Source organism: Myotis yumanensis, unplaced genomic scaffold (assembly GCF_028538775.1).
Source record: "Myotis yumanensis isolate MYYU_CA2020_CCGP unplaced genomic scaffold, mMyoYum1.0.hap1 SCAF_3, whole genome shotgun sequence".
NCBI classification, from domain to species: domain Eukaryota; kingdom Metazoa; phylum Chordata; class Mammalia; order Chiroptera; family Vespertilionidae; genus Myotis; species Myotis yumanensis.
The window spans coordinates 115,546,358-115,573,110 of NW_027223754.1; the positions used below are offsets into that span (position 1 = coordinate 115,546,358).

Below are 26,753 nucleotides of genomic sequence, written 5' to 3' on the forward strand. Positions count from 1 at the left end.
TTCCATTGATTTTAGAGAGAGTGGAAGAAAGAGGGAAAGACAGAGAGGAACATTGATGTGAGAGAGACACATTGATTGGTTGCCTGCTTCACATGCCCGGGGGAGGATACTGCAACTGAGGTGCGTGTCCTTGATTGGAATCGAACCCAGGACCCTGCAGTCTGCAGGCTGATGCTCTATCCACTGAGCAAAACTGGCTAAGACTTTGTACTTTTAAAATATAGATTACTTAAATTGGAAATGCTATGTCAAAGAAAGAAAATGCTTATTTTTTACTTTAATAAATATAGTTATTACTTTCCAAAACAGTTTAATAATTCACAATACCACCACAGGTGCCTACAAGTGAGTTCCCCTTTCTTCAAAGCCTCTTTGCAGTGTAGGTTAGCTTTTAATCTGATGGACAGAAAATGGTAACTAATTTAACTTTATATTCCATAACTATTCAGCAGGTTGAGTGCATTTTCATGTTTATTGGGCATTTGCATTTTCTGTGATTTGCTTGAATCTATTATTTTTAGATTTTCATTTAATCTTTGTAACAACCAACATCTATCTCTAGGAGATAGATTCTAATCCAGGACTTTCTGACATCAAATACCATGCTATTTCCACTACTATTGAGTCTGATCTCTGAATATGCAGACCTTCTAAGTATAAAGGCATAGTAACAAATTATAAAGAAAACAATAGATAGCTATCAAAAACATCATGTTCAAAATTTAAAGCAAAAAAAAATATTTGCTTCTAAAATGACAGAGGATGTTATCCTCAACATATAAATAATTCAATACAAAATGATAAGAAATATCATGAAATAATACAAAACTTTAAAAAATCCAATACTCAATACTAGAGAGGGTATGACGAAACAAGCACTTCCCAGATTGATGGTAAAACTGTCAATTCATATATTTTTATGGCAATTTGGCAATATATTTTATAGTCTTAAAATCTAATTGAGTTCAGTAATTCCACATCTAGAACTAATCCAACTAGTAGAGAGTTGGAAATAAGTGTCTAACATTAAGATTTTGGAAAACTAAATTATGGTATACCCATTCATTAGAATCTATGTACATAAAAGCCTAAGCAACCGAATGACCCAACAACCCAATGACCGGTCGACCAGTCGCTATGACGCACACTGACCACAAGGGGTCAGACACTCAATGCAGGATCTGACTCCTGGTGGTCAGTGCACTCCCACAGCCAACCTCCCATGGCTAGCCAACCTCCCACAGTCAGCCGGCCAACCTCTTGAGGTCCTTCCCCCCATCCCCTCCCCCCACCCCACCCCACCCCCCTGCGGGCTGGCTCTGATTGTCCGGATAGGGACTGGGCAAGATGACCCCAATTGGCCCTGATTGCCGGCCAGGCTGAGGGACCCCATCCATGCATGAATTCATGCACCGGGCCTCTAGTATATATATATATATATATAAAAGGCTAATTTGACTCATGCATGCATGATACATATAAAGCTCTCGCTGGCGCCAATTTCACACATGTGTTTTCGATCTGTCATTGTTGATTGTGAATTTGGTTGACACTTCTATTATAGAGAAAGGGCGAATAGTGATATTAAAATATTTCTTCTAATTAGTTTCCTTTCAATGTGCACAAATCCATGCACTGGGACACTAGTATTATATAATCTTTAAAGCTGCTGCTTTCAGAGTGTTTGACGATCTGAGGGAATACTTATTCCTTTTGGTTCATACATCTAAAAAGGTAGGATACAAAAGAATCTATACAGTATGATCTTCTGTAACTATATAGTTGTGATAGGCTGAAAAATGGCCCTCTAAGGGCTCATTATGTCTTAATCCTTGAAACCTGTGAATGTTACCTTCTATGGCAAAAAACAACAGAAGGCAAACCAACAGCAACACCAAAAAAACCCATCCCTAAAAGTCTTTGCAGATATGATTAAATTAAGAATTTTGAGATGGAGAGGTTATTCTGGATTATTCTGGATTATTCTGGATTATTCATAGCCCTAAATGCCATCACAAGTGTCCTTATAAGAGAGAGGCAGAGGTAGATTTCTCACACACTCACGATATGAAGGGGCAGTGACTGATTTGATGTTGGCCAAGAAATGTCAGCAGACACCAAAAGCTGGAAGAAGCAAGTAACAGATATTTCTCTATAGTCTCTAGAGTGTAGCTCTGCCCATACTTTGATTTTAGTCAAGTGATCCTAATTTTGGACTCTGGCCTCCAAACTGTGAGAGAATAAATTTTCATTATTTTAAGTAATGGAATTTGTGATAATTTCTTACAGTGGCCATGGGAAACTAATATAGCTGTGTTTTTGTTACTGTATTAAAAAATGACCCCAAACTTAGTGTCATACAGCAAGCATTTCATTATGTTTATGGATTCTGCGGGTCAGGAATCTGGACAAGGTACAGCAAGAATGACTTGTCTCCATTCTACAATGTCTGGATCCTCAATTAGGAAGAGGGCTAATCCCCAACCTGGGCCCGCTTGAGTGTCTGGTATAGAAATCATCTATTCTAGAGGTTTCTTTACTCATTTCTTTGGTGCCTAAGTAAAATGAGTCAAAAGTTGGGCTCATTTCGGATTGTTAATCACCATTTCTTTTCACGTGGCTTGGGCTTCTTCACAGTACGGTAGCCTTGAAAAAAGAACAAAAAAGTATTTGCTCCTAAAATGACAGAAAATTGTTATCCTTAACACATAAAGAATTCAAGCTTTTGCAGTTAATTTCATGCCCACAAATGATTTACATTCCTCCACATCCAAGTTCTCTCCTCCTGAAGCTTCATCTCTTTAAGGCATTGAGCTGAGGTGTAGGCTCAGGGTCCAGGATCTCACAATGTAGATCAAGTCCAGGTGCATGTTAGGCTCCTTGAGTTAAGTTCCTTGGGTTTGGTTCCACTTAATCTGAAAACTCATGAATTAGAGAAAAATTTTCGGCCATTCCTTCCTCAAATAAACCCAACATACAGTGCTGGGACAAGTGTAGGATAACTGCTATAGATACTCCTATCCTAAAGTGGAGAAAACAGAAACACAGCAGTCATTGGTTTACATTAATTCTGAAATCCATCTCAGCATATATGACCCATTTATTGATTAAGACTTTGCTCTGCTCCCAGGGAGACACTATCTGGGACTTTTCCCTCTACCCTGTAGGTCTTTGTTCCAATTCTCTGAGTCACATTCCATTTCCCATAAAAGATAGCCAATGTTTGCAATATTTAAAGTCGATTTCTGCCCAGACATTTGGGGAGCCAAAGGCCTCATTTCATTTTGTGCTGCTTCTGTTCCTTTTAATTCAAGCTGTTACAATTCCTTTTTATGTTTCAATTTGTAGAAATCCATTCCATTAGCTAAAACTACCCACAAATCAGATATAAGCCTTCTACTCAAGCCCCCATGTAGCTTCTGTGCAACAACACCTTTAAGATTTTTAGAAGCCCTATTGTTTAATAGAGATTGTATTGCCCTAAAATCCTTAGAAGGCTGAAAGGTGCAAAATATGCCATCTTAAAATATGCCACTTAGGCATAGAAATTATTTTGAACTGAAAGTCAGCAGATCCAGGGGTAGTGCTTTACCCTCCGTTTTCCTGCCTAAAAGGGCACACATTTCCTTTTGCAAAGGCACCTCCCCTCTCCTGTAGCAGGAAGAAGCAAGCAACTCTTATATCACCAAAGATGGAGAGTCAACACTAAGATGCGTCTGCATAAACAAACCTTACTAAAATAATCTTAATCTCCATCATATGTTTTCTAGTCACTTCCCCACAATTTATTATCTCTTGAAGCCTAAACCCTCTTTCCTTTGTTAAAATGGTGGGTAAGACCCTGAGTCTAGTCACTTTGAGTTTCACTTATTTTTTGTGAATCCCCATGCAGGTAAAATATTAACAAAATTTTTTTCTCCTGTTAATCTATCTTTTGTTAGTTAGGGAGGGTAGAAGAAACAATTTTCTTCCCTTAAAAAGACTTTATCTGGTTGAAAGATTCTTTCTATACTTTTCTTAGGTCCTAACAAAGGGCTTAAAGTCATACCTTTGGGCTCATTTTTATTCTGAAAACATATTTTCTTGATAGTGCCCTGGATTTGATCTTTGCTCAGAGGTCTTCTCTTATTTTGAAAATCCTTTACTTAATCGGTTGCTCCTGGTACACACCCCAACCCCGGGGACCGGGCTTGCAACATGGGCATGTGCCCTGACAGGGAATCAAACCAGCAATCTTTAGGTGCACGGGATGATGCTCAACCAACTAAGCCACACCGACCATGATTACATTTCCTCTTAATTATACTTAAAAACTGAAGGGTGCATTCTTTAGTTAATCTTTATCCTTTCACATTTTATATAGTCAGGTAGAATAAGTTGGTGGCACCTTTAATACCCTGTCCAGATTACTAAATTTATTAAGTACATTTCCTATTTTCCACATGACCTCAGATGACAGTGTTGCCAAAAGCTCTGCCAATACATAACAAATATCTTCTTTCCTCAGCTTCTGATAACATTTCCCTCACTTTTTTTACCATCAGCTTTCCCAATGCCTGTCTGGCTTGTCATCCAGTCCCCAAACAAATACCACATGTTTTGGCCATTTTTAAGGCAGCAGCCTCTTTCCAAGTACCAAATTCTGTTCCTACCATTTATTACTGGGTGGCAAACTACCTCAAAGCTCAAGTAACTGTTTTAATGTGTTAATGGATTCTGTGGGCCAGCAATTCAAACAGGGAATAGTAACTTTCTTTTTTAAAAATATATTTTTATTATTGATTTCAGAGAGGAAGGGGGGGGGATGGAAATATCAATGATGAGAGAGAATCACTGATTGGCTGCCTCCCGCATGACCCCCACTGGGATTGAGCCTGCAGCCTGGGCATGTGCCCTGACCAGAATCGAACCATGACCTCCTGGTTCATAGATCTACACTCAGCCACTGAGCCACACTGGCCAGGCAGTAACTTTCGTTTGTCCACTATGTCTGAAGCCTCAGCTAAGAATTCCTGAATGGCTGGGGGCTGGAATCACGTGGAGGCATCTTTATTCATGAATCTGGCACCTTTTCTGAGATGACTCAAAGACTAGGCTCATCTGGAGCTCTCAATGGGATTCTCTACACTTGGTCTCTACATGTAGCTTCCTCACAGCGTAAAGGCCACAGGGTAGTCAGACTTCTTACAGGGTGGCTCAAGGTCCCAAGAGCACGGCCTTTAATCACATTGAGTCACTTCCACCATATTAAATTGGGCCAAGCAGCTATACACTCATCCAGATTCAAGGAGGGAAGACATAGACTCCATTTTTTTATGGGAGGACTGTCAAAAATGTGTGGTCATGCTTTAAAATAGCCATTGGTACACACATGTATTTATATATGTGTGTGCATAGAACACAGACTGAAAGAAAACATACCAAAATACAAATGATTAAGAAATAATCACTGCGGTGTTATTAGGGGCATTTATTTAATTTATTTTTTTGTTAATCCTCACACGAGGCTATTTTTCTATTGATTTTTTTTTTTTTAAGAGAGAGTGAAAGGGAGGAGGAGAGACAGAGAGAGAAACATCGATGTGAAAAAGACACATTGATTGGTTGTCTCCCGCATGCGCATCCTGATTGAACCTGCAACCGAGGTAGGTACCCTTGACAAATCAAGCCCAGGACCCCCAGTGGTCGGCAAACTCATTAGTCAACAGAGCCAAATATCAACAGTACAACGATTGAAATTTCTTTTGAGAGCCAAATTTTTTAAACTTAAACTATATAGGTAGGTACATTGTTATTAACTTAATTAGGGTGCTCCTAAGGCTTAGGAAGAGCCACACTCAAGGGGCCAAAGAGCCACATGTTGCTTGCGAGCCACAGTTAGCCTACCACGGCTTTAGTCCATAGGCCAACTGTCTATCCACTGAGCCAAACCAGCTAGGGCATTAGGGGCATTTTTTTTTCCTTTTTCTTACTCTTCTACATTTCTCAAATTTTCTATAATTACATTTATTTGCAATAAACAATTATTTTATGTTTTACTTTTTATTATGACAAATTTTAAGGACATTCAAAAGACAAATGGACTAACAAAGTCCTTGTACTCATCACCCGGACATAATACTGACAAACTCACTGCCAATCTTACTTCATTTACATCTCTCCAATATTCTAATAAAATGCCAAATATCATATCCATTTATTTCTAAATATTTTAGAGTGTATCATTAAAAGATATGGGCACTTTTACCATTATCATACCTTAAAAACAGAACCTCTGTGCAGCCAAGGAAACCATAAACAAAATGAAAAGACTGAATAGGAAAAAAAATATTTGGAAATCATATATCTGATAAAAAGTTAATATCCAAAATATATAAAGAACTCCCACAACTCAATAGTAAAAAATCAAACAATCTAATTTAAAAATGGGCAAAAGACCTGAATAGACACTTCTCCAAAGAGGACATATAGATGGCCAACAGACATATGAAAAGGTACTCAGTATCACAAATCATCAGGCAAATGCAAATTAAATATATATATACTTTTTATTGATTTCAGAGAGGAAGGAGTGGGAGAGACAGAAACATCAATGATGGGAGAGAAACATTGGTCAGCTGCCTCCGGCACGCCCGCCACTGGGGATGGAGCCTGCAACCCGAGCATGTACCCTTGACTGGAATAGAACCTGACACTTTATCCACTGAGTCAAACCAGTTAGGGCCAAATGCAAATTAAAACCACTATGAGACATCACCTCACACCTGTCAGAATGGCTATTATAAAAAAGACAAGAAATAGCCCTTTTGCCTAAGATCTTACCTAGGTAGTAATGGTAGCAGCCGCTCTCCGAGTTTCCCTGTGCCACCCAAGGACGACAATAAGCAGAAAGATACTGGAAACTTGGCCAAGAAAGACAAAGATCCAGTGAACAAATCTGGGGGCAAGGCCAAAAAGAAGAAGTGGTCCAAAGACAAAGTTTGAGACAAGCTCAATAACCTGGTCTTGTTTGACAAAGCAACATATGACAAGCTCTGTAAGGAAGTTCCCAGCTACAAGCTTATAACCTCAGCTGTTGTCTCTAAGAGACGGAAGATTTGTGGCTCCTTGGCCAGGGCAAGTTTCCAAGCATAGAGCTCAAATAATTTACACCAGAAATACCGAAGGAGGGGATGCCTCAGCTGTTGATGACGATGTATGAACAACAGGTCTCACCAACTGTGCATTTTGAAAAATAAAATGTTATTTTAAAAAAGAGAAGAAATAAAAAATGTTGATTGTACAACTAAACATTGCTGTTTGCACACAAAAGTGTTGGTGAAGTTAGGGAACCCTTGTGCATTGTTGGTGGGAATGTAGCTTAGTACAGCCATTATGGAAAACAGTATGGAGGCCCTACAAAATAAAAATAGAATTACCACATTACTCAGCAATCCCATTTCTGGGTATGTATCCAAAGAAAACAAAAACACTAATTTGAAAAGATATATGCACCCTCATGCTCATTGTAGCATTATTTACAACTAGGGGCCCAGTGCATGAAATTCGTGCACTGGTAGGGTCCCTAGCGGCTGCAGGCTGCAGGCTGCTGGCAGGGTACTCCATCCCTTCCCCTGACTGGCCCTGGCCCTGCCCCCTGGTCAAACTCGTGGAAGAACTCCGGTCGAGGAGACAATTTGCATACTATGCTTTTATTATATAGGATAGCCAAGATATGGAAGCAATCTAAATGTTCATCAATGGATGAATGGATAAAGAAGATGTGATATATATGGAATATATATAATGGAATATTATTCAGCCATAACAAGAAGCAAATCTTGGCATTTGTGACAACATGGATGGATGTTTGCCTGAGCTGGGGGTGGATGTGGGCAAAACGGGAGAAGGGGATAAAAAGGTACAAATTTCCAGTTATAAAATGAGTAAGATTTGGGATTATAATATACAGCATGGTGACTATAATTTATAATACTATATTGCATTTTTGAGTAGCCAGGATAGTAGATCTTGAAGTTCTCATTACCTACAAGAAACAAATTTTTATAACTACGTATGTGATGAATTTTAACTGGACTTATCGTGGTGATAATTTTTGCATTATATATAAATACTGAATCATTAAGTTGTACACCTGTAACTAATATATAATGTATGTCAATCATACTGCAATAAAAATAGCAATTATTCCTTAATATCATTAAATATCTAGTTTGTGTTCAAAGTTACAATTGTCTCATAAGTCTTTTAAATGTTTTTATTTTATAGTTTTGTTTGTTTATACTAAAATACAAAGAAGTTTATAAATTAAGATTGGGTGATATGTTTCTAATGGTTTTATTAATCTATAGTAGATATTGTCCTTCAATCTCTTTGTTTACTTTTAATCTTACAATTTATTTGTTGAAGAAAACAGGTTTGTTTGTCCCATGGAGTAGTCTACATTCTGGTTTGTTAGTTATATTATCAATATGTATATAGTTCCTCTTTCTGAGATAAATGATAGTGTGCTATACAAATACAAAGTTGTTTTGAAAACATTTTTGTAGCAGCCAGAATTGCAGGACTCCTAAGTTTAGTCAGGAGCTATATTAAAGAGGATCAGAAAGAAAAAGTGGTAGATAAAATAAAAAGCATAAAGAAATCCATGGATAATGGCATCAGGGAGAGAAAAGAAAGAAGGAAGCAAATATGTTGAAAAAATTATAAATTAATAATGAAAACAGTGAGAAGCATAAACAATAAGATGGAAGAAGGAGACGTTAGTTATATTAAATTCATTTATGTGTTCATTCTTTTAATGAGTCATTTCCTATTTACTGAGCACCCGCTAAGCACAAGACACTATGTTGTGTATTATAACATTGATAAAACAACTAGGGAAAAGTCAGAATAAAAAAAAAGAAATATTTGGAAAAGAAGTGTAACAATTCTTTAGATAGTTCCCTGGACATTTGTTTGGCTTAGCTCGTCCCAGAACTGGAGGCCAGGGAAGAGGGGAGGAGTGGGATGCAGTAGGCTTTCATGAATGGTGGCCCTTTGGCAGAGCTGATATGAGCTGTGATGTCCATGCCTTACAAACCCTCTGGGCAGAGTCTTTAGTTTCAGGTTTGAAAACTGGCATTTATAAGAAACAAATTTAGGGAATTTTGATAAACTTCTATTGATTTATTTTTAAAATATATTGATATTTTTCTTCCAAATGTCACAGTCATTGAGAAAACTACAAACCATCAGAAACAGACATTACTAGACATGAAAGCCCCACCATCAATCACTATTAAGTATCTTCTAAAATTTTATTCATATTATTCTTTTTTGTCCTACTTGAAAACACTTATAAAGCTCTGCACAACTCTGACAAAAAATAATTTTTTTCTTTGGAACTTAGCTAATGATAGATAACTTTTTTTGAAAGAAGTAATTTGCCTGAGGTCACACAACTAGTAAAAGGTGGACGACGATTCAAACCGCAGCCTAACCTTTAGAGCACATGCTGTAAGGGCTTTCGAGGGCAGTGCTATAAACTGAATCACATATGTAATTTAAATTTTTTAGTAATTGATGCTAATATATTTCATTTCACCCAACATATCTAAATTATTATTTAAATGTGTAAACAATATGAAAATTATTAATGAGATATTTAATGTTATTTGTTTCATGCTGAGTCTTCAAAATTTGATGTGTATTCTGCACTTTCAGGACATCTCAGTTTGGAATCGCCACATTTTAGGTGCTCAGCAGCCATGTGTGGCTAGTGGCTACTCTATTGGTTGATGCAGGACTAGGGCGTTTGATTTGTTCATTCAACAGGTGCTTAGTGCAAGCCTACCACGTGCCAAGCCTCATGCTGGGCGCTGAAGAACCAGTGGTAAATGGTGCTTACATTGTAGTGAAGGAAGTGGAGGAAAAACAGTAAGTGAAGTACACACCACATAGAAAATAATGTTGAGACTGTGACCATGATTATGAAAAACAAAAAAGAAAGAAAGAAACGGTGGTATGTAGAGAATTACTAGAGGGACTACTTCAGATAGGGTGGCTAGGAAAGGTATTTTTGCAGAGGTGATACTGGCATAGAGACCTGGGTAACAAGAGCAATGACAGCAACAGGCCTTTTACGTTGGAGCTTTTTATACTCCAAGTGCTGCTTTCCATACATTAACTCATTTTCTCTTCACAAAAACCTAACAGGCTGGGTCTGTTATTAACCCCATATCCCAGATAAGGAGACTGAAGTGGGAGACATTCAGTAAACTGCCCAGGTTTACATCGTAACTGCAAAGGAGCCACTTAAACTGACCCAAGGGAGAAGAGCTGTCCAGGTGGATGAATTAGGGTGTAAAAGTCTCAGGGTGACAGTGGCGGGCTAAGGAATGGCTCTAACCATCTCCAGGTTCTAATCCCTGGAACCTGTAAATGTTGCCTTTTGGGGCCAAAGGGACTTTGCAGATATGATTAGATTACAGATCTTCAGATGGGAACATTATCCTGGATTATCTGGGTGGGCCCAATGTCATCACAAGTGTCCTTACAAGGGGGAGGAAGAGGAGGATTTGACCTCAGACTATGAAAGCAAGAGGCTGGAGTGATGGGAGAAAGGGTGGGGCGAAGGGATGCAGGTGGCCTCCAGAAGCTGGGAAGGCAGGACGCAGACTCACCCCGAAGTCTCCAGAAGTAACACCGCCCTGCCGACCCCCTGATTTCAAACTTCTGACCACCAGAACTACAAGAGAATAAATGTGTGTTGTTTTAAACCACTGTGTGGTCACTTGATGGCAGCAATGTGGTAAACGCAGGAACTGCATGTGTCCTTTCTCCACGCTCTTTCTGGCCTCCAGGTCTTTGCCTAGCGGTTCTTTGGCACCAACTCCCTCTCCTGGCCCCTCTCCTTGGACTGTTTACTTCAAACTCTGCTACAATTTTCCTGAATCCCCCAGACTTGGTTTTTCCTTCCTCTATATTTTTTGAGCACTTTGTATAAACCAAGATATATCACTTAGGTTCCTATATTGCAATGTACCCTGTTACTTGTCTGAGTCTTGCTTTTGATGATGAACTTCCTGAGGGTAGGAAACCTATACTTTGCCTCTTTCTATCAGCACAGGGCCTGGTAAATAGTAAGCAGTCCATTCAAGTTTATGGGATAAAAACAAACAGAAAAACACAATAAGGGATCACATCATATAAAGTTCCCAAAACAAAGGCAACACGTTCGGTCCCTGGCATTCTCTGGCCACGTTCTGACAGCCACAAAAGAATGGGCAGTGTCCCAGGAAGACTTCTCATCCCCTTCCCAGTCTGACCTTGAACTGTCCGGCCTGATGGATCCTAAGTCAGACGCCTCCCCAGGTACGGTGCAGTGTGACCCCGCACCATTATTTCTGGTTTGCGGAGGTTCCTCAGATCTACCAATGATTAATGAGGTGCAGAAGGTTTTACCAACTTCTAAGAGCACGCTGAGTTGTAACTTAGTACACTTGCTGCACTTTCTGTAGGAAAAGTGACAACAATGTAGCCAATGTTCTTTTAAAGCATGCACATTTTTTTCTCAAGAAGCTCAAATAAGAAAAAAAATGTAAAAATCATCCGAAACCCTCTATTCAGAGTTAATCTTTGATAACATTTTAGAACTTTTATTGTTAATTTTGAAAATGCTATACTCCCACTGTAAAAATATAAACAATTCATAAGAACATAAAGTAAAACATAAAGGAAAGATGCCTGATTCCACTCCCCAGAGTTATCTATCATTAATATTTGGTTATAGTTTTGTCTAGCCTTTTAAAAAAGACTATAAATCAACTCATAAAAAAAAATCACAAGATCTCAACAACAGCAATGGAAGCAAATAACACAATTCCACACAAAAAATCCCCCTAAAATTCACCTACTATAATCAACTTCTTTTTTAAAATCCTAGTCATGTGTGTTTTTTTAAAATATATTTTTTTATTGACTTTAGAGAGGAAGGGAAAGGGAGAGAAAAATAAAAACATCAATGATGAGAGAGAATCATTTTGCCTTCTGGATTAGGAATCTAGTAAAGGTATTGAAGGGCTGCACGCTCCACACTGGGGATCAAACTGGCAATCCGGGCATGTGCCCTTGACCAGAATTGAACCTGGGACCCTTCAGTAATTTTTAAAAAATATATGTTTTTATTGATTTCATAGAGAGGATGGGAGGGGGGGATAGGAACAACAATGATGAGAGAGAATCATTGATAGGCTGCCTCCCACACTGACTGGGAATCAATCTGTGACCTCCTGGTTCATAGGTCGATGCTCAACCACTAAACCACACCAGTTGGGCCCTGCTCATGCTTTTTATGAAAAGCTAAACTAATCATGTGAGCGATGTGCTTTGTAACTGCTCATGAGCCCTGTGGGGCTCAGAGATTCAGTATACAGTGTATGAGGATAATGGGATGGATGAGAGCTCACCCAATATTTTGTCAGCATTGTGTGGTTACCCTATCATTCCTGCATTTTATAAATGGTGAAAAAAACAAAGGTGAAAACGATCTTAATCCATCTTTATAGTGAGTGGCTGAACTAAGTAAAGAAACCAGAAGTCTTGAGTTCCTATTTCTGGTTTCTGCTCCCACTTCTCATCTCAAAAGACAGCTATGTGGCACTGTAAGTGATAGCTTGGATAAATAAATAGTATGCATGAAGTGATTTTATTTAATCTCCAAGGTTAAACAAAGTTCAAAGTGAAGCCATAGAGTTTACCTGTCAATATGGCCTTCATTGTGACTATTTTCAAGAATATAGACTTTGTGGCCAATTTATTTTCTTTAAACATACTCTATGCATACTTTCCAGAATCAGCTACTGCACTGGTTTTGAAAAAGCAACTTCCTTACTTCTGCAGAAATTGGTTGCATTTGCGAAACAGGTAAAAAGGTTAACATCTAAAATGAATTTTGTATTTGCCTATCGACTTTCATGACAGTGTAGAAGATATGAAATTCACAGACAAAGTGAGAATGTTACAGTTCAGCTCTACCCTTGGATTTTGCTTTTGGGAAATATTTTTACCATCATCTTCTTGGATGTGGGATAGCAGTGGTAGCCCAGCAGTTTCCAGACCTCTGTATTACAACCATGGTGACACGACCTTGAGCCCAAAAGTCTAGCCGGCGGCATGCTTTTCAGTGATTTTGTAAATATCAAATCACCATTTACTTGAAATGCCTCAAGTGGTTTCTATTTTCTATACTGAATCTTTTTAGGTAAAAAATAAATAGAATGCAATTGTTGCCCTTATGCAACTTACTGTTAGGGGAGACAGACAAAATTTGATGAGGAATGTAGTAAAGGTATGGATGGGAAAGGTGCTATGGGGGGAAAGAGTGAGAGCATGGTGTGGTGAAGGGGCATTTCAGTTATTTGTGCCTCAGAGCAAACCACCCCCAAACTTAGGGGCTCATTTTTTTTTCACTTTTGTGGATTGACTGGGCAGTTCTGTTGGTCTCATGTCCTGCAGTAAGATGGTGACTGTGGCTGGAGTTTTCCGGAGGCTCATCTGGGACCCTGGGTTGGTGGGCCTTTCTCCCTCCCCATGTTTTCTTAGAGCCTCTCCTCTCCATGCAGCCTCTTCATGTGGCACTCCGTGTAGTCTTTCCAGCACGGTGGTTGGGGTTTTGACATGTAGTCTGGGGCTCCCCCAAGCACACACATGGGTCTTCCTAAGTGTTTGGCCCAGAACCAGCACAGCATCAGTTTTGCTTCAGTTTCCTGGTTGAAATGAGTCACAGCCCCAACCCAGATTTCACATGGATAGGGACTACACAGATGTGGATACTAAGAGGCATGCTCCATTGGGGGCTGTCTTGGAAACTAGCTACCACGGAGGGACATGCGGACGTTGGGATGTTTCCTGGAGAACATCCAATGACTGATGAGGTAGCAGACTTGATTAGAAGATCCGAAGCCCAGCATAGCTATTACTCCATAAATGTTAATGTAAAGAATAATGGAAGAAAAGAACGAAGGAAGGATAACATAGGAAGTATAAGTTGGTGGGCTCGTCCAGCTAGAGGCAAAAGAACATTGTTTAGTGGCCGTACACTGGGCTTCAGGACCTGCATGTCTGGGCTCAAGAAGGCAGAGGCCTGAGAGTCCAGGCTGGGGAATTTGACTTGACCCTTCAGACTATGGAGGCTACTGACCAGTTTTAGGTACTGGAGAGGCACTGATCATATCCACATACAGAAATAGCTCTCTCTGGCCTAAGTGAAGTGTGGGGGTGGCCTGGGGAAGATGGTGCTAGAGATGAGACCAGTTAGGCTGTTGCAGGGACCTGGTGAGGAAGCAAGAGAGTGTTTGGAAAAGCCGGGGCCAAGAGGAAGCAGAGGAGGACACAGACTGAGGGAGTCCTGAAAGAGAGAATGAACAGATCCACTAGGCTGTGATTTGTGATGTGACCAAAGGGTTTGGATACATATGAGGACATTTACCTTAGCTGCATTTTCCTCCATACATTTATTATAAAATGACACATTATGTGAATATATATATATATATGTATATATATATATGACTTTAAAATAAACACAACATAAGAAATAGTATGTTCCCAAACTTTGTGATATAAAACGAATGTGAACTTTGTGCTGCTAATGGAGTAAACTGCCACTACCAGAAGCACTGCCAGGCTCTCCCTGGAGGGAACAGGAAGCTGAAAGAAAGAAACAAGTCCTTCCCCCAGCCTTCAGCTTCCAAGCCTCCCTCTAGTGCCTCCTACAAATCCCAACCAGTAGCAAGTTGTCAAATGAGAAATGTACTAGTTTTCAGTCTCAGCTCAGCTCCCACATCGTAAAGGAGAGCTCTGAAGGGTGGGTTTGAGGCTGAGAAGTAAGAGCTCAACAATCATATCCGGATGTAAAAGTATTTGACACGAGCTCCCTTCTCCTCCCTCCCCCAATTTCTCTTTCATTTCTAGCTCAACTTTCTCCCTCCAAATAGGATTGAGTTGGTTTCCAGTAAAGGCACATACTGAATAAGACATTTAAACCAAAAAAGGTTTAAAATAGATAAAGATCATGCACATTCAGAACAGTGTTTTCAAAACTTTGTAGGCGACCAAAGTAAAAATATTATGACTTCTTAGACATGGACACATATAACCTAAAAAACTTTCCTGAAGCAACCCTTATCCTCACTATGCGTAATGCACTCTGATATTTTCAATTTTATTTAATTTTTAAAGTCTGATAATGCCTGATGGGTGTGGCTCAGTGGTTGAGCATTGACCTATGTACCAGGAGGTTACAGGTTCGATTCCCGGTCTGGGCACATGCTGGATCCCCAGTGTGGGGTGAGCAGAAGGCAGCTGATCAATGATTCTCTCTCATCATTGATGTTTATATATATCTCTCCCTCTCTGAAATAAATAAAAATATATTTTAAAAAGAAAGATAACAATCCACTGAACTGACTTCATTAGTTACTAATAGGTTGCAACCTACTGTTTGAAAAACACAGATTTATAGAAAGGGGAGGCCCAGTGTTTTGTAATTACATAGAACATTTGGGATCTATTTTTCTATCTGAAAGTACTTTCCACATACATTATTTTATTTAACCCTGATAACAATCCTGTGAAGTGGGTTTACTAATGAGAAAAGGGATTTAAAGATACCAAGTCATTTGCCACATAGTTCAGAAGGGTGATTAATGGTGAACACAGAACTGGAAGTCAATTTTTCTGACTAAAAATCTCAGCCTCCCTCAATATGCTATGTCAGGATGAGAGACATAGTTCAGCTCTAACTGAATAGGAATTTTAGTCTTGAGCTTTCTGATAGACAAAGCAGACCACGGATTGTGTAGCACTCTGTCTGATCTCCATGTTCATGTCCTTATTTGGCCAGAGACCCTTCTCCTTCTCCTCCACTGGATCTGAAGACAAACGGCAGCATGAATGTTGGTTTGTGTTTTACCAAAATCTGTTTGTGTCTCTGTCCAGAAAAGAAGTAATCTGCTGTAGAAACTTCTGGTCTAGAAAATTAGGCTTTCAACGTGAACAAAAATAAACCATGAACTTGTTTATTGCAATAAATTCAATTTCATAGACTTTTCAATATTAAAAAAAGTTGAGTGTTATTTTGTACATTTTATTGGGGTCTAGAGCTGCTCAAGTAGAAATGGTTCCATGTAATATATCAATTTCAAATTGACAGTATTTCTAGACATATCTAGAGGTGTGAAGCTTCTGAATTTTTTAGAGCATGTATAAATAAGAGAAATGATTTTTCAAATTCCCCTTCCATTAGAATTCAGACTAATTTAGAATTCAGAAAAATTGTACAACTTATTTAAGCGATAGACAGCAGAATTATTGTTACAATCTTTGTTGTGTGATGGTCACTAGAAGTGAGAGCTCAGTGTGTTCTGTAATGCAGACAGGAATCTTGCATGCATGCTGATGATATGACATATACAGGGTGTCCCCAAAACAGGTATACACATTTTAACAACTGATAGCTCCATTAATGCTTCTTTCTTTTCAGCCAGACTAAGCTTTGAACAAAGAATATTTATTCACTAAACATTTTTTATGGAGATACATTAAAGATAAAGTTTATGGAACAAAACTGGCAACAGTTGACGAATTGAGGGTGCAGAAATACCAAATGAAATAATTCTTGATGCTTGCAATTCCATTGCTTTGGGTTATCAGCAGTCCCTGGACCAGAATGGTCATTCGTTTGAAAACAGGTGTTGACAAAAAAAAAACATGCATTCATTTCTGTAGATGCTTTTAAATTTTAAAAATGAACTGTATGCTAATAAACCTGACTTTATAATCATCCAAAGTGTGAATACATTTTGGGGGACACCCTCTGTTTAAGGTGTTCATATGCTCTGTGTGGAATGATTTGAAGCAATTCAACTTGAAGTTGAATTATAAAATGTTTTATAAAATTATAATAGGCTAGATCTATCTATGTTTTCAAAGGCCATGACATTTTGTTTATAGAGAAAAATAATTTTAGTGAAACAAACAGTAATAGCATTTTATTATGCCCATTCTAGCTCTTGATTATAAACGTAGCACACTTTAACACGAGAACCTGGCATTGGGGAGTTATCACTAGGTAGCCCAAGACATACACATCAGCCAGTCACTTTCTCTCGTAGAACAGCTGTTGGGAGCCACTGTTTACAGAGCGTGACCTCCCTTCCTCCCCAGAGTTGTCTGCAGGTCCCTTCCCGGGCTCCGGCTGCAGCTCCGCTCCAGCTGCCCAGGGAGCAGTTTCCTGAATGGAGTCTGCACCACTTTCTTTGATGCTTCCTGCTGCTCTGCCTCAGTTTCCCACTAGATGTTTTGCTCCCACATCTAGCTTGTCAGCGTTGGGTTTGAGTAAAATTTGGTTCAGTGTCAACCCAGAATTTTTCCTCTTTTGACCCTTCCTCAGGAGGGTTTCTATGAAAGACCTCAGTTTTGAACTTGTTTCTTAGAAAGAAAAAAAAATGAAATCCTTCATGACAGCTTCTACCGAAGTTCTAACCTATGTTTTCTAAAGACAGAGTTTCCTGCGTTAAACATGTCAACACAAAGACCTGAGGCAGCTACCTGAGTAGATGGTTTGCATGGCAGCAATGTCATTAGACACTTGAGAGATGGCCGTCCTGAATGCACTGAACGGAATTGGCTGAAGGAGAGGATGTGGAGAGGGTGACAGCACTAGATGAAGGGGCCAGAGTATTCTGGGAAATCAAAACCAACTGTCTTTGTTGTTCAAAAGGAGAAATTTGGGGAACCCAACTGACTCCTATTTACGCTGGTAAATTCGCTGATAGCCAATCCAATCTCCATGACCCGGCTTTTTAAAAATTGTGAGCGCTCCCCGCAAGCACGGCAGAGTCGAAGCCCGATAAATGCTGCTGAATCCATTCAGACGCTGGTCTGAAAAGTGCCAGTGAACTGCCCGCATGGAACCTGCTAACAAACGATAGGCTGAACCTGAAACAATCAGCAACTCCCGGATGTTATTGCAAAGTATGGTTTTAGCTTTTTAAAGCTAAATGTTTTTATTGACTTGAAAGAGAGAGGAAGAGAGAGAGAGAGAGAAACATCAATATGAGAGAGAAACATTCTGCACGCACCTCAACTGGGGATGAACCTGCAACCTGGGTATGTACCCTGACCGGGAATCGAACCCGAGATTCCGGGACTTTTCCGTGTATGGGATGACGCCCCAACCAACTGAACCATACCGGCCAGGGGTGCATTTAGGTTTAAGGTGAGAAATTCTTTAGTCAACCTACAAGGAGAGACATATCGCAAAAGAAAAGGCGTGTTGCTGCTGTTTTGCCCGCGCCATTGCGGGCGCTGTTCGGTGCCACATGATCACAAGGAGTCAGTCCCGCAGCTCAGGGTCCCGCCCGCGCAGGCCCGGCGCTCCGGGGTCTCCGATCCCCGCTCCCACTCTCTCCGCAGCTTCTGTGGGAGAGGGAGTGTGGCGGGGAACCCCACACAATCCCCCGAACCCCGGGCCCAGCCGCTTGCACACAGCGGGCCCTGCCGCAGCTTCCGCGAGCGCGGGGAGCGCGGGGCCGGTCTCGGGGCTCAGCCGGCGTCACGGCGTTCGCAGCGCCCCGCGGCCTCCCGGAACGGACCTCACCTCCTGCCAGCGATTCGGGCAGAATGATGGGGCTTGTGGCTTCAGCTCCGAGAATCTTCGGGAATGGAGGTCCGGCGGGAGCGCCCCTGGATCCCTCGCTCGGTACAGTCCCGGGGTCCCGGGGTCCCCGGCACAGGACAGGCGGCGAGACTTTGCGCCCGGAGCTGCCTGCGCGCGCCCCGCGGGGACCTGCTCTCCCTCGCGCCCTGGGAGGCCCCGTGTGTGTTTCCCGCTGGAGAGGAGGCGCTCAGCGTGAGGAGGGGAGGCCGTCACCTCTGCGGCTCTGGGAGCCGGGAAGCCCCTGTGGCTGGCGGTTCACGCCTGCTCCCTCGGGGGACCGCCCGGTGCGGCCCTCGCCCGTTGGCCGAGAGCCGAGAGCGGCTGCGCAGAGCTGGACTCACAGCCTGAGCATCGTCCTCTCCTCCAGGCCGCCTGGCCAGCGGGGCTTCGCTCTGGGCTGCCTCCCCAGGGTCCCCCTGGAAGGCCGGCCTGTCCTCGCAATACCACCTCCCCAGCACCCTACCCTGCCTACTGCGTCGGGCCGCTTAATAAACACTTCAAACACACCGTCTAATTTCATCCTCGTTCTGAGCCCATTTTGTGGAAGAGGCAACGGGAGAGCTCAGTGCCGAGCGGAGGCTGAGAGGCCGGCCGGCAGCCTTCTCCGAGGGAGGCGCGGGCAGCCCGGCGGAGAGCAGCCCAGGGCGCTTTCAGGGAATCCCGGCGGCCAGGCCCTGCGCCCTCCCCACCCCGGCCGCCACCACTCCTCCCTGGGTCGAGGAACCCTGGAATCCGGGAGGAGAGGCGGCGCCTGGCCAGCAGCGCGCTACGCCTCGGTGGGACGGAGCCCCCGGAGGACGACGGGCCTTGAGCCCAGAAACCTCCTTGGCCCACCTCCCCCACCTGGAGGACCAAGCTCGGCTCCTCCGCGGGGGACTGCTGAGCCCCAGCTGGCCCTCCGGGCTGCTCAGCATCCGCCTCCCTAGTGTAGGACGAAGACATCTCTTACCTGGGGAAGGTCATGCGGGAAATCAAAGGAGGTTATTTCGGACGAAGTGCGCAGTTGAGAGCAGGGGTTATAACTACGGTCACATCAACAGCGATAGCGTGGGGATTTGTCAAAGGAAAGGCCCCTCCGGTGGCATTAGACCAGGACAATCTCTGCAGCAGCATCCCTCCCCCCTCCCGAAAACAATGAGGTTCATAAAACTAGAGTGACGTTGTGGAGGGAGAGCTACTTTCCAGATACTGAATCAAGCGCTTCACATGAGCTCTCGGGTTTAACAATTCACCTCCACTTCACAGATGAGGAGACTGACACAGGGAAGTTGCATAATTGCATGGGGTCATGGGCCAGTATCACAAAGTGCGAAGGCACACTTCCTGGACTCCGGAGTCCAGGGGGTCGGCTGAGAGGTGGGGAGGCTGCGGTTTGAAGGCCGGCTCCCCGTGAGGCCTATCACTGATGAGAAAGTTCCCCTTTCTGATCCACCGCTTTTCTTTTCCACCAAGGGGTGAATGATTCGATTTCTCTCAGAAACAATAACAACAAAACAAAAATAAAAGCAAAACCCAACCACTAACACAAACAAGTCCCGTGTCTTTTTGCGAAAGAGAATACTGGGAGCCACTCCTGGGAGCCAGCCTAGGGTCCCCCAGGGTGGGAGGGCTCAGACAGGTGAGAACTGCAGGTGGAGCAGGAAGGCCCAGGCCAGTTGTCCTCAGGACCACATCTGGCCCTCAGGCTCCAGGGGTGGGGACTCTCCCAAGCAGGACTCTGAGGTGAGCTAAAGGAAAAGGCCTCTCCCAGACCAGCTCCTCGGGAAGAAAGAGGAGACCCAGCCAAAGCTCTGACCAGTTCTGCAGCTACCCAACCACACTCCCCGCTCAGGCCTCCGGGCTATCTTACTGACAAAATCCATCTTGAGCAGTGACTCTTAAGTTAAAAATAAAACAAAACAAAACGGAGAATCCACATGCTAACACACGTCCCCAACCCCAAACCCAACTGTGGTGTTTCTTAAGTATGGGTTCTTCCCTAGTTAGTACCAAAAAGATACATGCTGCTTTAATTCTTAAAATGAAATGGAATCAGTACACCATAATGAAGGTTGGATATAAAGCAATGGAATCAGTTTTCTTCTTTTCCCACGTTATCCGTATTTATTAAGCATTTTCCACAAACATCACCTGCATGCAAGGCTCAGACTCTCAAACCAAAACTGACTTGGAAACCATAGACGTATTTGTTAAAAAACTGTTAGGTAGTTTTACAACATTAAATAAAAATAACCAGTTTCCCAAACTCCTCAACCACATGCGTTTTTATCATTTCTAAAGATGTGGAAATCACACTGGCTTTGTGACTAGATTCCAAGGAGGGTCAGGCCACCATGCTTGCCTTCCACACAGCCTCCCTGCCCTGAGACCAGTAATTAAACGCACATCGAAATAGAAAGCTCACCTGTGGGTCTATCTTTCTCCCCTAAACTCCTCGCTCCAGGCCTCTCACTCTCTGCTCTCTCTGAAGCGTTGGACCAAGGGGGTATACAGGGCCTCTTGCTCTGCCCCCATACCCTAGCCCTGCTGCTACCCAGTTTCCCTTGCAAGATGCCTTCTTCAGAGGGAAGAGCTGCAGGTTGAAGAAAGGATGTGCGCTGGGCATGTGGCTGTGCTAAGCAGATTACCAAAGAAAAGAGGAGGAAGAGAAGGAGAAGGGGCTTGGATTATTCGGGGCCATCTATTTCACTGGGTCTTTGACACCTCCTTTCAATTATTTCTAACATGTTAAGGCAGAAACCTGAATCAAAATGGCTCTGTTTCTGGGCAGATAATAGCTTCCATTTAGCTGCCTGCCATGTGTTGGAGAGGGTTCCAATTAGTACAGTTTTTCCTTTTGAAGAGTTGGTTTCTCTAAAGAGGTGCTTGGTTATGGAGTGCTGGGACCTGCGCAATAGTGGCAGCCGCCGAGGCCGATTCAACAGTATCACCAGAAGAGGCCTCAGATTTACAGAAACCTGTCCCTTCTTCCGGAAGGTCAGCCAGCGCTGCCCCATCGGCCCCCACAGGCACGGCCCCATGGAGCGCTTCTCCCCTCCCGTCAGGGTGGGCCGCAGTTCCGGCCCCAGCAAACCGCCCGGCCAGTGGTCCTCGCCCGGGCCCTAGGCCCGCTCCCTCCTCTGTGAGTGGTCAATGCCACTGACAAGGAAGAGACCCCACTCCTCACCGATGTTCCTGCGGCCGCAGGGGTGCGACACTGGAGGGCTGCGGCGACGCACTAAGGCCTGGGGGCAACCGGCCTTCTCGGGCCGCTGCAGGAACCGCCGGCGGCACCGCTCCCCCGGGGGGCGGCGGTGGTGGCAGCGCCAGCAGCTCCTCGCCCGAGGTCACCGCGCAGTCCTGCTCCGGCTCCGTGTCCCCGCCACTCCCGGCGGCTGTCCCGCAGCCGCGCTTCTTGTCCTCCTCTTTTTTCCACTTCATGCGGCGATTTTGGAACCAGATCTTGATGTGTCTCTCGGTCAAGTTCAGCATGACGGCCAGCTCTACCCTGCGCGGCCGGGAGATGTACTTGTTGAACAGGAACTCCTTCTCCAGCTCCAGCAGCTGCGCGCGAGTGTAGGCCGTGCGCGTCCGCTTGTTCTCCTCGGGTTCTGCGGAGTAGGCGCTGCCTGCGGGACACAGGACATGAGAGTGTGCTTCCCTACCCTGGCTGCCTTCTGGGGGGGCGGGGGGGGGGTCCAAGGCTCTTACTGACACTGCGGTGGGCTCTCTCAACAAGTGGTTCTTGAACGGGTTCCCTTAACTTGTGTATGTATTGATGCTGATTGAAATGTGCATAATAGATTTCTAAACCAATTTGATCCTACAAAGGCAATAAAATGACTGTAATACAGAACCAAAAAAAAAAAACTTTCTGCCAATGACCCACAAGAAAAACACATTTCAGACCACTACCTAGTTCATACAGATATATAACTGACACAAACACTTTCAGGACATAAAACCAACTTTTACCACATACGATGCTATCTAATTTTTCCTATTGATTACTATTTCATTTTTTCAAAGAAAGATCTCAACCCAGTACATTGATTTCATTACCCACTAACAGGTGCAACCCTCAGTTTGAAAAACCTTTGACTAATAAAAATCTGAAAAACCTTGAGTTTATATAACAATATCCATATATCCATATATTGTTATATCTGACCACAGTTCTCTGTGGAGAGGGCCAGGAAATTTTCTGTAATTGTCCTCATTTTAACTTCGGCTGGGCCCTTGTCCTTGAAAAGAAGGGAAACTATTTTGGGCCTCTAAGAAGGTCGCTGTCAGCCTCCGCCTAGGTCTGGACCCCAAATCCTGGTTGAGGGGGGCGCAGAGGCCTGCACTGAATCCTGTTTGGGACTGGAGGGGATGGGGTGGCGTCAAGGGCTCCCAGTTCTAAGCCGGTGAGAAGCAGCAGTCCGGCCTGACCCTGTGGGTTAGCTCACAACTGGTGTTTGCCGCCGCGCTCCTCGCTCCTCGAGGTCCTGGGCTTTTCCTTTCTATTCGAGATCCTGCCTGCACGCGAGGCTGTGGACTCTGTTGGGGCAAGTTCCACCGAAACGCTGGGAAGAGGCCTAACTCTGTCCTTGGGCAGAGTATGAAACGTTTCTCCCGTGACTGTTGGCTAGGCCTTAGGGAGCTGAAAGGCTGGTGTGCGTGTCTGTGGAGGAGGGTTAATGACACCATGGAACCTGCCGGGTTTCCCCCGGGCTAGTTGGCTCCCAGCAGCCAGGGCGGAGGCTCGGCCTGAGTCAGCGAAGGACGCTTGCTCGCCTCAGGGCATCTCTGGGTCTTGCACTCCCAAGCCTTCCTTGGCCTAGGAGGGAGCGTGGAGGAACATTTAAAGCATTAAAAAGGCCCTCCGGGGTCTCACATTCCACCCACACCCTCCAGGGCCCCTTCTGCCAGAGGCGCTGTGAAGGCTGTGCTGGGCGCTACCCCAGGAGGCAGACGCTAGGAGAGCTGGCAGGAGATGGAGGTGGAGGTGGAGGCTGTTGTGTTGTTAGTGGGAAATGGCAACAGGAAAGCTGGCCAGTGAGGCTGAGACAGTTCACTTTTTAGGTCAAGTTCTTCGGAAGTTCCTGTTGTTAGTATTCATATCTGTGTTACGAATAAAAGCCCTTCGGTCATCCTGCCCTCCCAGGGGCGTGGAACCCCACGCGGAGTGGGCAGGCGGGTTCACAGACCCTGGAAGTTTGGCTCCTTTGAAAGGACCCCCTGGAAGGACCCCCTCCCCAGGCAGCTTCCAGGAAAGCGGGGTCCGGGCCCCTTCCCAGCAGGCTGAGCCTGCCAAGGGCCAGAGGGCGAAGGCAGAGGCCCCGCCAGCCCCGAAGCTCCAGCCTGGGGATGCCACCTTCCCGGTCCCTCGCTGCCCCGACAAGGCTGCCGATTTTCCTTCGGGTTTTACTTTCTGGCTTCTTGGGCCCCTGGAGCCCAAGCTGCATCAGAGCGAGGGGGACACTCCTGCGGGAGGAGGGAAGGGATGTGGCCCACCTCAGGGCCTCCCTCTCCCTTTCCGGAGGAAGCCGCCGGGAGCGCGGGGAAGGCCAGAAACTGTGTTCCCAGCGCCCTTCGGGAAGGGAGCCCTGGAGGGAGCACAGCTCCCGCAGGAGACTACGGACTGAGACCCCCCACGTCCCCCCCATAGAAGGACGCGGCCCTCCTGCCTCCCAGAGACTCCGGCCCCTGGCCCGGCCGCAGGGGAAGTGTGTGCAGAAGCGGCGGTTTCGCCGGAGGTGGGAAGGTTTCGGCTGAGTGGGGGCCCTGTCCTGCCTCAGGACCCGCCCCGGCCTCACACTCAGCTTTCGAGAAAAAGTGAACTAGGAGAGGCGAGCCCCGAGGACCCCGGGCGAGCCCGGACCCCCCAAAGCCCTGCTTGGCTGGCCAGGGTCAGGGTCAGGTAGGGCCGGCCAGACTCCGGGATGGGGGAGGGGCGCCAGCTGAGTCTCTCCCCCTACTCTCGTGAGTTGGGAGGAAAGAAAAGTCAACTATTTGCAGTGCAGGTGTGACCAGAAGTGGCTGCGACACGATAACATTGTGTGGCGGGGGCGGCACAGGCCGCGCCGGAAATCTCGGCAGGTCGGGGCGGGGAAGGAGCCCGGGCTGCTCGGCTCTTAGCCTCCGGCTCCAGGGAGACTTTCTGCTACCGCCGCGGCCCGGGCCCTGCTCCCAGGGCTCCCTGTGCCTGCCTGGCTGTGCGGAAAGAGCATCTCCTTCCTCAAACGGACCTCCGGGAAGCAGCGCGGGAGACCCCTTCACACGCTTCTGTTTGGTCAAAAGTGAACTTAGCATCGCAGGCGCCTGGCCCAGCTGCCTGGCTCCTAGGGGAGCGGCGTCCTCGGCCTTGCGGTGAGCCCCCGCCTGGCCTCGACCCCTGCCTGCAGCCTCCCCGCAAGGCCGGCCTCTGGACATCGCTGCTTCCCTGCCTCTCCCGGGCGCCCGAGGCTGCCGCCGCGCTGCGGTGAGGCCCGCAGGCTCAGGGCGCGAGCGGCCCGAGACCCGAAGGCGCGCTCCTGCGGCTCAGGTACCCCCACCCGGCTCGGCTTCCTGCACGCGAACTCCCGGGAGTCCGGGGCGGGCGGATCCTCAGCTTTGCGTTCGGCCAGGCGTAGGCTGTCTGGGAGCGGCGCTGGGCGCACTGGGCTCCCGGAGTTCAGTGTACAGGGGGCGGGGGGTAATTTAAGCTCCCAGTAGGAGAGCTTAGAAGCAAAGACGCTCCAAATAGGACTAGAAAAGCGCGTCCGTGCGGTATGGCCTCATTGCTCCCTGTGTACTTTACTCCGACCCCGGCTTATCCGTAGGGGCCGGAACAGGAGCTGGGAGAGGTCCTGCGGAGTGATCGGAGGTAGGGGCAGCCGGGCGAGAGAGGGTGAGGACAGAGGGGCCGGGTCCAGGCTTACCTGCCCACTGGCCTTTCCACGCGTGAGCCTTGGTAGACTTCATCCATGGGAAAGGCAGCTGGACGCGGCTGGGCTCCTCCAGGGCGCCAGGCACGGCTGTATCCGGGAAAGGCCCGGAGGGCGGGTGGGGGAGCGCGAGCTGAGCAGGGAGATGGTGGTGGAGGTGTGCCACCGTGGGGTCCTCCGCGAGGGGGGGCACCTCGTACGGGGAGATGTCTGGCGGGCTGCCCTGCTCCAGCGCGCCCAGGGCGCCGGGGAACGGAGGCGGTGGCGGCGGGGGCTGGCGGCCCATGTACAGGCACGCCGGGGGGCTGGCGCTGAACTCGGGCGCCGGGCCCCGCTGGAACGCGCATGTGTCCTTGTAAAGGTGCGTGGCCGCGTAGTATTGCTCTTCGCCGTTCATGGCTGCCACCCGGGCTTGGGGACCCAGAGTGGGGACCTGGAGCCGGGACTCGGAGCTGCGCAGCTCTCCCACTCCCGGCGCCACCCCTACTCTTTTTGACAGCTTCGCTCTGCTCTCAGAGAGAACCCGCTGCTGGCGGGGACTCGCTGGCCGGCTGCCCCGCCATAGGCTCCGCTGTGGCCCACGTGGCTCGGCCTGGGGCCATTATTGGCCGGCCTGACTGCCTTAAGAAGCGAGGCCCAGGTCCCCGCGAGCCCCGCCGTTGTTTCGATTTTCTCTCTCAGCTGCGTGTACTGCACACACCTGCAGCGCAATTGGCAGCTCTCTCCAAAGTGGGGCGCGCATGAAAATCTTAGAAGTCTCTTCAGTTATAGAAGCAGTTCCATCAGATTTTAAACGATCTATTTTCCTTGTATGTTCGATAATGCACATAATATATTAGTAAATATATTTCTACATGATGAGGTTGTACACTTAAACTTGTTCGGGGATATGGTCAAAAAGCTTACAGATCCCAGCTCTAAAGGTCGGACGGACGCAGCTCGTTCTATTTTGTCTCCGCGTTTTGCACGCAGCCACCAAGGGTTCCAGGAGCTAGCACACACAGATCCAGCATTCGTTGTATGTTTTTACCTGTGGCTGTGCTGTGGAACTTCTGAAGAATAAATTAACTTCTGAAGCATTCACGGTGGCTTTTTAATTTAAAAAATAATTAGGCATTGTTAATTTTGATTTTGATAAATTGGGGCTCATTTCGTCAACT

General features: G+C 45.6%; 1 protein-coding gene and 1 pseudogene across 1 annotated transcript; one reads left to right on the top strand and one right to left on the bottom strand.

Moving 5' to 3' along the window:
- Positions 1 to 5,615: 5,615 nt before the first annotated feature.
- On the top strand, positions 5,616 to 7,386 carry LOC139006304 (small ribosomal subunit protein eS25-like; annotated as a pseudogene).
- A 13,166-nt stretch (positions 7,387 to 20,552) lies between these two features.
- On the bottom strand, positions 20,553 to 26,066 carry PDX1 (pancreatic and duodenal homeobox 1). Its single transcript, XM_070407543.1, has 2 exons — positions 25,588 to 26,066; positions 20,553 to 22,311 (listed from the first exon to the last, which is right to left on the bottom strand). The coding sequence occupies exons 1-2, from the start codon at positions 25,988 to 25,990 to the stop codon at positions 21,866 to 21,868; spliced, it is 849 nt and encodes a 282-aa protein (XP_070263644.1). The 5' UTR covers positions 25,991 to 26,066; the 3' UTR covers positions 20,553 to 21,865.
- Between the last annotated feature and the right edge of the window lie 687 nt (positions 26,067 to 26,753).

Excerpts from the sequence above, each read along its gene's own strand:
- PDX1 (XM_070407543.1), bottom strand. The coding sequence starts at position 25,990 with ATGAACGGCGAAGAGCAATACTACGCGGCCACGCACCTTTACAAGGAC. Across the intron at positions 22,312-25,587 it reads GTGGAAAGGCCAGTGGGCAG|GCAGCGCCTACTCCGCAGAA; the intron begins GTAAGCCTGGAC and ends TGTGTCCCGCAG.